Source organism: Carassius auratus, chromosome 13 (genome assembly GCF_003368295.1).
Source record: "Carassius auratus strain Wakin chromosome 13, ASM336829v1, whole genome shotgun sequence".
In the NCBI taxonomy this organism is placed as follows: domain Eukaryota; kingdom Metazoa; phylum Chordata; class Actinopteri; order Cypriniformes; family Cyprinidae; genus Carassius; species Carassius auratus.
In genome coordinates, this window is record NC_039255.1 from 18,317,440 (window position 1) to 18,330,563 (window position 13,124).

At 38.2% G+C, this 13,124-nt stretch overlaps 1 protein-coding gene across 3 annotated transcripts in view; it reads left to right on the forward strand.

Annotated features, from left to right (window-relative positions):
• Positions 1-317: 317 nt before the first annotated feature.
• The window catches only part of LOC113112951 (leucine-rich melanocyte differentiation-associated protein), a 254,480-nt gene continuing 241,673 nt past the window's right edge, over positions 318-13,124 (forward strand). The window contains exons 1-2 of one of the 3 annotated variants that reach the window (XM_026278909.1): positions 318-629; positions 1,116-1,216. In XM_026278909.1, coding sequence (XP_026134694.1) covers positions 588-629; positions 1,116-1,216 — 143 coding nt within the window. In that variant the 5' untranslated portion in view covers positions 318-587. The remainder of the gene's footprint in view (positions 630-1,115; positions 1,217-13,124) is intronic. The other 2 variants (XM_026278908.1, XM_026278907.1) reach the window with 2 other exon arrangements.

Below are 13,124 nucleotides of genomic sequence, written 5' to 3' on the forward strand. Positions count from 1 at the left end.
ACTGCGCGCGCGTCCAAAACTTCCGCTTGTGGGAGGATCCGATGTGACGTCACGGCGCTCCCAACCAAAGCTTTTTTTGTGCGTCTCTCTTTCTTCGTGTCCTGTCATACAACGACAATAATAAAGCTTTAATGTGTTATCTTAACTTAAGCGATTATATGAACTTATCATATAGAACAGCTGAATATGATTTGCGAATGTATAATACAGTGAAATATGACATCTGAGTTAGTATGCACTGTGGAACAATTTTAATTCATACTTTGCAAACTTACCCCAAAATCCAGTGACTAAAACTGTTACTTTTTCAAAAGACAGCTGCCTGGATGCTTAGCAGCAATGCTTACTCACCATTATTTTCATGGTAACACAAGCAGCTGATTCAGATTTAGCAATTGAACAGAGGCGCGTGCTTCCGTGCTAGATCAGCTGACACAAGCACGCGGAAGACAAGTAAAGCTTCAGACGGAGCGTAGTTTAAAAGTTTAGTTTGAAAACATAAAGAAAACATTTCAATCGTATGCGCAGAAAAATATCTGTGGTGGTCTGAGTTTGAGGCTTTCCTTCCGAGCTGTCATTTGACTACAATGGCATATAACGAGTCAATGGTTGTAGTGAATGGAAGTCAGGTAAGTGAAATGCTGTAAACACGTTGTGCCGTGACCTGTATTATACTGTTCAACCAGGAGACAGTAGAGTATGTTTTTGTGTGTGTGTGTGTGTGTGTGTGTGAAGTCATGCTGAGTCATGTAGATAAAAACAGAGGATATATATATATATATTATTATTTTTTTTTTTTTATTATTTTTTTTTCTGTGTCGCGAGACAACTCTAGGCAAAAATATTATGACAAGTACTTATTTTAAACAGCTCAAATATTATAACATTATTCACACAATCACACAATAGTTATATTTTGATTATTAGCCGTCACATGTTTATGGACGGCTGAACAACTTCAAACATTTTTATATAATATTCATTATATACATAACTTTTCTCCATCAGTTCAGTGTAATGGTTAAGAATGTCTATTTCTTAAAAGAACAATAATTCAAAGTACCAGCTGTGTAACAAAACTGATATCACTCCCTCTCTCTTTTGCGTTTATCCAGGTGTCCTGCATTGGACATGACTGGGAAGACATTCCAGATTTTCTTGGGGGAAAATATGGAGAAGTGGCAAGAAGATTAGATCTCAGCTTCAACCAACTGAGGTAAGTTATTGTTTGTGTCTGAGTGTGGCTCTAAACAGGCCATGATAATAGGATGTCCCTGATGATGGGAGACAGCGATGACAAGCATGGCACCTGTTTTGCACATAATGGATTCCTTTGTGGACCAGAGGAGGGAGAGACATCGTTTTACCCCATAGGTTTTGCAACAGGATTATGACCCACATGATCCCGTCTGGGGGGGGTTATGTGAAATACCCTGGTATGTTTAAGGGTAAGTAAGCAGATAAACTCTCAGCTTTTTGTTCCAGAAACAGAGGTAACTTCCAGGTTATGCAAACTTATTCTCTGAACATAACTTTCTCCGGAGCAGGGTCTGTTTCATAGTTAGTTTACTTCAGAGCTATCAGTGCATGATCGACCTAATGACAAGACTCCAGTGGGCGTGGAAGATTGTGCACAATAATGTATATTATTACAATATAGTTGTAGTTTTACATAAGTGTTTGTGTGTGTGTGTGTGTGTATATATATATATATATATATATATGTATGTATGTGTGTGTGTATATGTATGTATGTGTGTGTATATGTATGTATGTGTGTATGTATGTGTGTATATATATGTATGTGTGTGTATATATATAATATGTTCCTGTAGCTCATTTGGTAGAGCATTTCGCTATCAAGCGCATGGTTGGGGGTTCGATTCCCCAGGAACACATGATAAGTAAAAATTGATAGCTTGAATGTACTGTAAGTCGCTTTGGATTAAAGCATCTGCTAAATGCATAATTTTAATTTTTAATTTAATATATATATACACACACGTTTTTGGAACCAGCACTCCTCTAGTAAGTAAGGTTTGGGATAATTAACTTAGAGTTCAGGGTATATGTCGTGGTAAAGTAATCTTGCCTTTTGTAATAGCTCCTGGAAAGATAGAATAAAATGTTGCTTGAATGCGGATGTTGGCAATGGATCCCAACCGCATACAACATCTCTGATTCAATCTACCTATCATGCATACAGTCACACCTCTGCATTAAGTGCAATTTAATACATGCATTATGTGCATTACTTCGTCAGCCATGTCATTGAGACATCAGAGAACGGCGGGTACAGTAGCGGCTTGCCATGCTGTGGCCAGATAAAAAGCCTGATCAATAAATGTGACATGTTAATGCTGAGCAAATAAAATAAAAGATTCCTTTGACAGGACATGAAGAAGCACCTTGTGGCAGCTGGGGAGGGGGATGCCATTTCACCAGCAGGACTAGCAAAGCTGATCTGACAACTAAAAGAGAGGAGATGATGGTTATAAGGTGCCTTTGTTTCAGACTTCTTTTCTTGACCTGTCAGGCCTTGAAGGACTCTGAATGGGGCTCTTTTTGTCATGTGAAAATTGTCGTCTTGAGGCAGTTATCTGTGCTGAAAATGTGGATTCGTCCATTTAATTGATTCGCTTTGCACTGGAGTATGTCACATTAATAATTGCCTAATCCTGTGCTGCTTCACTGTGTCACACATAAATGTACACTTATCGGTGCATTAATATTCCTAATGAGCATTTGTGGCTGGTGACCTGGCATTTGGTGAAGACGCTCGTGATTGAAGATATCAGTATTTACAAGTGTTCATGAAGTTAGTGGTTTGGAGTGATGCTTGTTCTTTTATGAAATGCTCTTTATTGCATCAGTTTCTGCTGTAATGTAGTTACGCCGAATAGTTTCACCATACACATAGTGAAATACACAGCATTGCTACACATAGAAACGCTTACACTGTGGTTTATTGCCTTTGCTGAGCCATTATGATATCATGAAATCATTTATAACTACCATAAGATAATTACCAGAATAGTTGGGCACATAGGCTATTAATGGAAACGCTTCTAGAATAATGTCATTTTCATTGTCTTTCCATTAAAACACTTGAGGATTTACAGTGCCGATGATTTTTGGCAATAGGGCTTGTCAGCAGAAAGTATCGCTTTCTGACATCTGTATATTAACCTATCAAAGGACGAAAGCCAAAGCTGGCTCTGAAATAATTTTATTTTTACCACTTCAGAGCCTTTGAGCAGAACAGAAGGTTCTGTTACTGAAGCTGTTTTGGTCATATGCTTTGTTGGCTTTAGGGTTACATTCAGTGTGAAATTTAATTTATAAGGAAGCATGTGATCAGAATAAAGTGAGGATGTGGGCTACAGTCAGGATTTCACTGCTGCTTCTGCCATGTTCACACAAAGAACTCGCAGTAAGAAGTTAATAGACAGAGATCCTGCCCTCTAGCATGAGGACTTAAATATGTGAACATGACAAAGTGATGGAAAGGTTCTTTTGTATGTGTCTTTACTGAGAATTTGTGCTGTGCATTTAACCCATTCAAGTGCACACTCACAGTGAACACACACCCAGAGCAGGAGGCAGCCATGTGCTGCGGCACCTGGGGAGCATTTGGGGGTTCAAGGGTTTTACCTCAGTGGTGGTATTGATGGTGGAAGAGAGCACTGGTCATTCACTCCCCCCACTTACAATCCCTGCTGGGACCGAGACTCGAACCCACAACCTTTGGGTTATAAGTCTGATTCTCTAGTCATTAGGCCACAATTGATGAAGACCCTAGTATTTTTTTAAGTGTATGGAACACAATACAATATATTTTAGAATGTTAATATTTATACGTTCTATAGTAATAATTCAGAATATATATTTTTGAATTAAAATATTCTGCTTTTGAATGAAAGTCACTGGGTTTCAAACAAAACGCTAAGGAAAAGACTTATTGTTTTGGAATGACCTGTGAATAAGTAAATAATGACAATTTATGTTTGTGTGAAATAATAATCCACTAGTTAAAAAAAATTGACATTCAAAAATAAATAAATATGCTTCTACCTAATCTCAGACTTCCTAATTTAATGAGAATGTATCAAATAATTTTTTTGTTGTTTGTTATGGATTACATCATAATATCTTACATGCTACCTGTGAAGATCAATTAATAAAGGCAAAAGTTCAGTCATGGTGTTTTTGAGCTATTATTTTTTAGAATTCTCTAAATGGAAGTTAGATGATCAGTGATCAGACATAGTGATGTACCACAGCCCAAAACCACTGTGTGCACTCCCAGGCTATGTTAGCTGATGTGAGAGGTGTCGGAGAGAATCTCTGCGAACACACATGTGAAATCACATTCAGTTTATCAGACCTTTCACAAGGGGACTTTTGTATGGTTTTAACGTTGAGTTGGTATGAAGGTGAAACTGTACCTTTCTTAAGACTAGCCATGAAAAGGTATTCGATCATAGACAGGAGGAGTAATCTCAGAGATTGTCGGAGATTGTTGTCAAAGTGTCCCTTCCAGTGTACTAGACATGCCTGGCTTTGTGGTGAGTGGAAGGTGAAAGCAAAGGGAATGTAATGGTCTTGTCTTGCCCTGTCCAGATGAGGGGGTAAACATGATGGCCCTCAGTCATGCAGAGGAACGAAGCAGCTGCAAATTCCTCTTGGACATCTGACAGTCTGTTTGCTATAAGATTCAGTTTATTAGGCCACCTTGCATATGAGCCAACAGCCAAATCAAGAAGAATATATTTCAAAGGGAAACTGTTATAAGTTGTATAAAGCTTGAATGTAACAGCCAAGCATCCAACAGAATGTTAAATCAGTGGTGTGCACAGACCACCAGAGGGGCAGGGGAGAAGTGGCTTGACGAGGGCACAATCGCGGTCCGTAACCACACAGCTGGACTGAAGCGCTCTTGAAATTTGAGATCATTATTTATGCATAAGATACTTCATTAACTCACACAAAAACCTGTGCTCACCTGCGTTGCGTGCGTATGTCTTGATGGCAAATCAAATATCCTAACTTGCATTTTCTGCTTTAAATGTAGACAGCCTGTCACAATGAGCTGCATGTAGTCTGATGAAAACGGAACAAAGAAGACAAAGTACGGTGGCTGGGTACACCGAGAAATGAAATATATCCTTGTATGGACTGTCACTAATGTCATTTTATATTCATATCTAAAGCACATTATAGTATTACACTCCAGCTCATGCTTCACTCATCTGTCTCTCTTCATTCGTCACGGGCGAGACTTTGTCTTTCAAGCCCCCGCGCACCAACACCAGAAGGCTCCTGTTAATTGACAAATGAGAGCCTGCGACATGAAGTGCTCCCTCAACATCAGAGCAAGGTGGAGTCTCCTTTTTGATGGGGCTATTATTGGCATAAGCCAGTAAAATGCATCGCTCTTTGCGGAAATGAGAAGTGACAACGGTAGAAGGGCCTGTCATTGTCTTCCGGGTGTGTTCAATCTGCGGCTGTGCAAGTATGTAGATAAAATGTCAGTTAAGAGTACGAGGGAGAAACTGTCGAAATGAAGTCGTCAAATCACTTAGCCCGCAGAGGGTATGGAAATTGATGCTTTTGTGGAAATGGGAATTTTCCATATCTGATCTATCAGGCTTCTTTAGCGCTAATATTTGGGCACAGCCCGGGACTGTTTGGCTTGCATTAGTTTGTTAGACGGGCGCAAGTGGCAGAAACGGAATTTATGCATTTCCATTCAGGCTGCCGCTCTTAGAAATCAACTATAAAGCAATGAAATCTCATTTAATTTCTCAGAGCAAATTTGTACCTCTGTGATTGTTTTAAGAGAGGGTGAGCTGACAGGCAAAATTGTGAGGGTACAGAGAAACCATTTTGGATGCATTAAAGTTGACATGTTTGTTACTTGCTGCTTTGCTAATGGATCATTTAAATAAGTTTACAGTGTGTGTCTGTGTTTTTCCACAGTGAAAATATGACCCAGTTAGGCTAAAGTTTTATATTATATTAAATTATAATAAAACGAATATTAAAATTGTCATTAATGACTCACCCTCATGTTGTTCCAAACCCGTAAGACCTCCGTTCATCTCCAGAACACCGTTTAAGAGAAGAAAATGCTGAATAAAGTCCTAATTTTTGTTATTTTTGGACCAAAATGTAATTTCGATGCTTCAAAAAATTCTAACTGACCCTCTGATGTCACATGGACTACTTTGATGTTTTTCTCACCTTTCTGGACATGGACAGTAGACCGTACACACAGTTTCAATGGAGGGACTGAGAGCTCTCGGACTAAATCTAAAATATCTTAAACTGTGTTCCAAAGATGAACTGAGGTCTCACGGGTTTGGAACGACATGAGGGTGAGTCATTAATGACATAATTTTCATTTTTGGGTGAATTAACCCTTTAAGGTCAAAGCAAACATGAATTTAAACAAAAGAGAGAATTTCTTGTTTGGATTGAGATCTTGACTGAAATCACAGTATTTGTTTTCGGGCCTTATTTCGGGCCATCATTATAATTCATGCATTGCTTTCTGTTAGTCATCAAGTATGTTTACACACACTTTAAAAGTCTAAAGTCCATGAAAAGGCAATACAGAGAATAGTTTCTAAACACTTTAGAAATGTATGGCTGAAAATGCGTTCCACAGACTGTGAACGATGTAGTACTGAATTGTGGAGTTAGACTGTTAAATAGTATTTCACTTTTTTTTGGATGGGCCTGAAATCATGTCTCTCTGATGCATTGGAGCCGCTGAACATGACCCCTCCCCTAATGCTATAAAGAGGTGTGTTGGACTTGAAGCAGCGCTGCACATAATAATCACTTAATGACATCAATGTATCGTAAGAGCTATGAGAGCAGAAACTCCTTATGCTTTCGAATCTTTCGCTCTCGCCGTACTTTGATGTCATACACAGATCGGTCTGCTCACCGCTGCTTCAAGTCCAACACACCAAATAACTAGAGCACATTAGCATCAGTGGTTCGCCCGCTCAATTGTGAGTTACTTTCATTATCGTTTGTTAATACAGCCTACAGTTTGCTAGCTAGCTTTGCCTTTGTCACGTAAATGCATATTACCTGGTTGCGATAATTCACAAAACAGCTCGGTCTCCACATATTTATATATAAACACATTCAATATTGCTTCACACAGACTTTAAGTCGGACTAAAGAAGTTAATTTGTGTAGTCTGACTGAAATCACATTAGACCCTTTATTTTGGTGACGTTGGACTTCAATAATTGTTGATTTAGATGATTGTGGCTCAGCTTCAGCCATCATGTATGCAAACATTTACACATTTTAAAAGAAAAAGTATAAATTGTTATCTATGTCATGTGTACATGGACATATAGACTTTAGCTCGGCTACACAAAACCCACTGTAGCTTGATTGTTACCTCCATTTTCGTTGTGTTTTTTTAGTTCCAGTTATATTTGTCTTTGCTATTTTTCTGTTTTAACGGCAACAGGAAGGGATGCCTTCATCTTGTCTTGATATTTCCAGCCGTTTCTTATGTAGATGGCCTTAACTTGAGGAGCCACACGTCCTTTTCTCTTTTGCGTCGCAGTCCTGCCCAAAGCATAAACAAAGCTGTACTTGATTGCCCCTAGAAGAATAAAATGCAGCTGATGTGCAATATCTCTGCGGCTGCCAAAACAGGCAGCGTCTTCTGTCCAGCCAACGAGAGGGGAACATCGTCAAGTCCTACCAAATTAGTTTTGAAAAGTTCTTGCAGGCAAATCATGCTTTCTGTATTTTGGTCAGATGACAATCTGGTATCTGATAAAAAAAAATACAAAATTCTTCCACATGTTACTGCCAAAGCGCAGCAATATTGTGTTCATTTAGAGGTCTGTCCTTCTGTCCCGTCTGGTTGGCAAAAGTTAAAGCACAGGTATGAACGCGCAGACCGACGTCAGTGTTTGGACTTGTACTGTAAACTAAAGGAGCCACTAAATAAGAAAAGCTTTCAAGATGCTTTCTGCTACATGTTGTTCTAACGAAATGTCTCTAAATCTAATTTCTAATTCAACTTTCCAGGAACATTCCATGTTGAGTGGTGGAAAGGTCTCCGCTTAGTCAAATGATCACTAATCACCCCGTGTTTATCTCTGACATTGTAAATGTCAGTTCTGACTGCTGACTCGTGTACTTGGGTTTTGAAATAACGCTCCAAAGACTGCAGCTCTGTCATCTTAAATAAAAGAATGGCTTCAATGAGGTAGATGTTTATTCCAAAAAAAAAAAACGAGTTTTTACGTGTCTGTCCAATATCATCTTCACAAATCGGAAGTGCAATAAATGTTCTGCAGTTTGATGCCAAAAAGTCTTTCTATTCTTTGAATCACAACCGTAGCATAAATCACAGTTCCTCTGTTACGGTGCAACAAAAGAGCCCTGGTGGCAAAATAATTATCTTTAAAACATAATCAGTATTTCCGTCAGCCAAATATCTGTTTGAACACGCTGTACAGCCCATCCAGGCACATCTCAAACTGTTGGTCTTGAATGGAAGGGAATGTCTTTTATGTTCTCTTTTTGTTCAAATTAAATCTATATTGGGCATGGGCATCATTCTCTCTATAACTGCATCCCTGTTTTATTGTAAACCCGAAGACGGATGGTGTGTCTGTGACATAGTGATTTACAGGCCCTCAGTTTTCTGTGGTAGGGCTTTAGAGAGGATAGCTGACATCCAGCCAGCACTTTGGAGGGTTAGAATAAAAGCTGACGTTTTATTGGCTTTAGGGAAGAGAGGAATAGGAAGGCCCGGTCACACAGGGGAGAATAATAGTTTCTGTACTTTGTTTTTCTCAGGCCCTGCCAGCTGTCACAGAGCCCCCCGAAAACGGAGGGGAAATTTATAGGGTATTATTTAGAGGCATGTCAGCGGTAATGACTACAGCTATGATTTCAATTATCACCCACTAAATGTAGCTTAATTCACTGTGTTGGTGAACCAAATGAGTGAGCCTGACATCATTTTTCAAAAACTCAATACCATGCTATTTTAATATTTAATGTTGACCGTTGGTTTAATTTTCTTCCCTCACGTTTGGCATGGAGGAAGAGTCGGTCCCTCATGGGCTATTGTGCCGTCAGCCTTATGTAGTTCAAAGTCTTCCCAGGGATATATTTTTCCATTGACAGAAATCCAATTAGTTTTAGTACACAGTCTGGCTGAATAAAAAGGCTCTTAAAATCTACAATATGTTTCCTTAGCAGAGCACAGAGCCAGTGATGGATTTTTATAGCCTGACCTGATGGGGCCCCACATGGCATACGTGCCTGACTCCCTTCCTCTGTTTTGACATGTTTAGAAACAAACGAGTTAGACATCATTCTCTCTTCGCTTTGGAAAGGGGTCTGTCAATATTGCTTCACATTAAGGCCCTGATTCATGTTGATTGATTATCATAAAACTTAATCCACAAACGGCTTTAACATCATGCTAATGAAGAAGGATGTTTAATTCATCGCTGACATGTTTAGTAAAATGGTATTTTCGCTGTGTTGATGCATGGCTGACCTGTGACTGGAGCGCTGGCATCTGGGCTGCTGGTATGATGTGGGTGCGGAGCTACAGGCCTAACGTTAAATCTGTGTTAGTCCATGGTTCGCTGCCAGTTTACGTCCTTTATCACGCAAAGCCATCTCACTGATTAATGATGTAAGCAACTCACAGGCATGGAACTTATTAGTGCTTTGAAGCAAAAAAAGAGCATGCCATACTTTAACTTCCCCCTGGAGTTTCCCAAAGGATAAAAAAAAGGAGGTTAGCAGTTTGGAAACAGAACAAAGGGTTCCCTCTCTGTACTATCCTCTCAACGTGCTTGCTCCATGACACTTTGTCTCCCACAGTGTCTCATAGTGTGCTGGTTCTGAAAAGCGGAGACAGATACACTGGGTTTATCTTGCCAAGATTTGAAAAGAAGATTGTAGCGCCTTCTTATGTTTTGAAGTTTAGGGGCAGTTCCTCAACTGGGTGCTGTGATAAACGTTAACACTGTGTGAATTTGTCCAGCCACCATAAAACACACTATGAACTCTGTCATTAGGAATTTACTTTTCCAAGCACTCATCGTTATTAGAAAATATTTGCCGTAACAGTTTGGGGATAGATGCTGCCCAGAATAAGAAGTCCGCCTCAGTGTTATGGTTTCTGTTAAACAGTGGTGTGCCACCTGGAGAGTGATGAACTAGAGGGTACTATCCAAATCATTTGCTTTGCAAACGTGTATCATCACAGTTTTTTTTCTTTCTCTTGGCCAGCATACCAAAACCATACAGGGGTTTAAACAGCTGCTGCAGATTTTGAACACAGCTGCAAAACATTTCCCCACAAATTTCAGAGTCACTTAGAGCTTTTTCACAGATAAAGCACGTAACAACTAGATTCCTCCTTAAAAAAATGGCAGCTTTATGTTGCACAAAACATTGTATGGAAAATAGTAGACATATTAATTTAGTATCATTTTTAAAAATGGGTGTATAGTAGTTTTATTTTTTATTTATTTTTATATATATATTTTTGTGATCTTGTAATCGGTTAGCAACTCACGTTGTATTCTTAACACCTGCTGGAATTTTTACAGTGCTATGTACCCTAATTGAAAAGGTCCCAAAAAAGTGGTAGAGTATGGTTTGGTACCATTTTGGTACCATGCACAACTTCTGATATTAGAAACAGAAGTGATTACCTGTTATACTGTACCATACGGTTGAAACGTACCGCTCGGTGGAAATTAGGCTTTTGAGTATCATACATTGTGACATGCAAAATGCTGTATTATAAGATAAAATGTATTGTAACTATATCATGTCTTTGGCAGTTTAATAAATCTATGGCATAACTCAAATCAGTAGTCATCTGCAACATAACAGAAATAATTCAGACATTTTCAATATCGCAAAAAATTCAAACATGTGGTCATGAAAATGAATTTAGAAGTGTGCCATGTTCAGCTCAAAATGCTGAATTTGAATGATTTAACTTTAATACATCAACTTTAGTTTACCCCCCATCCCCACCAAGTTTACTGCCTTTTGCATATATACCACATACTGGTCATATAATAAAAGTTTGCAGGCATCGTTTACATCTCGGCCAGGAGTCTTCTATTATCTGGATATTTGGTGATGTTTAAAGCTTTTTTCCCCTCGGCTCTAAGACTGCTTTGGTCTTGAGGAAAGAGTTGTCTGTTTGTGTCTGGGTCTGTTGGTCTTCAGAGTCCGTTTCAGAACTGAGAGCGCAAGGCATCAAAATGCCCAGAACTGGAAGAGAGGGAGGAGGTGGGATATCCTCATGAGCCTACTTTCTCAGACAGGCATCCTAGACTGCCCCTACACCGGTAGTATGCGTCTGACCTGAGGAGAGTTTGCATCAATAAGATAAAGGGGTTCAGGTGAAATCCCTCTAGTGGACCTTCTGTAAGAGCTCTCACTGGCACTGAAGGGAAAGAAGGGATTTCATAGACCTGTGACGTGGACCATCTGTTTCTGTTAGTGCTTGGTTTAGAGAGAATTGCATATTCATAGATTCTGCCTACTATCCTACCCTACTTGAATCGCAAATGAAAGGGTTGGGTGTTGGCATATTGAAAAGTTAAATGCACAATGAAGAGCACTCTATGCATAAATATAATATATAAATAACACACACGTACATAGGGTAAAAGTCCATTTTAAATGGATACAACTGTTTATTTTAATTAATACTTTGCAGTTTGAAATGCATTTATAGCTGAAACTTCTTGTCCACCATCTTTATTTCACCCCATTGTACATTTGTTTTCTACATATGACCTTTGACCTTTTTTTTTTTTTAGGGTTCCGTTATTTATAACTGACTTTGTCTCATCAGTGTAAATTGTTTTTGAAAAATTTTCTGAAACTTCACACACAATGCAATTCTTTTTCAGTATCCGAAAAGAGGTGAAAATGTCTTACTGCTTCAAAAACATTAAAAATCTTTATAAACATTCAATTTTGTTTTGTGCTGCTATTTGATTTGAAACTCGCGTGTAAAAATGTGTAAAACCTGACACATTTAGATGCAATTTCACTTATACTTTTTTTTTTTCCAGTGCACCCCACAAATCCCACATGTTACTAGATTTTGACTTTGCAGTCATCATTTTTGAGCATCACTACCTGTCAGAATAGTAATGCCAATAAACACTGGCATCTTTCCTGATGTCTGGATGTAGTATGGATCACATCTTCCAAACTGGCATATGATAATGTATGCAAATACCAGACTTCCACAGCAACCTATTATTCATCACTCCCCTTACCCCCATTGCTTCTATTATCCTTTTTCCTCAACATATTTTTTTATCACAACCTAATTTTCTGATGCACTCCTATCACTATCATCATTACCTTCTAAAATAGACACGAGTTGTCTCTCCATCTTCCAAAAAAAAAAAAGCTATTATACTGCCTGCCAATGCTGGTCAATTGTGCCAACTACACAAAATATGCATCCTATAAAAGGACTTTGTCGTTTATGCGTGAGGCTTAGATTTTTTGGTCTTTGAGCAAATGTTTTTTATAAAATAGTATTAAATGACCAAAAAATAAATAAAAATATTAAATTAAAAAATATTAATAATTTTGAAAATGCATTTGGATAAACAATGCTATTTTTTTCTTTTTTATTGAATTTATATGTATTTTCTGTATTTTCTAGTCTAAAATTAGCTCACTATGGAGACTTAAGAGCATGTGACTTAATAAAATGTCTCCTTTACTACCTTCTTACCAAAAATGTCATATGACTACTAAAATTACATTTTGTTGGTTGAACGTTAATATTGTATTTTAAAGGCATTTTTCTTGGCATCATTTGTAAAGACAATGTCCCATAGTGGGTTAATAATACCAGTAATATAGTCTCAAGTAGGATTTTACTTAGAAAACAACATGCTTCTAAACTCATAACCCATATTTTGTGTGTTCTTGGGCTGTATGTTTGAATTCCTGAAATGTTCTTAGAAATCATTGTAGATAACCTCTTAAAGTTAGGTTAACCTTTACCTTGTCTTAAACCTTTAAAAATAAAATGTTTAATGAAATATTACCATCGA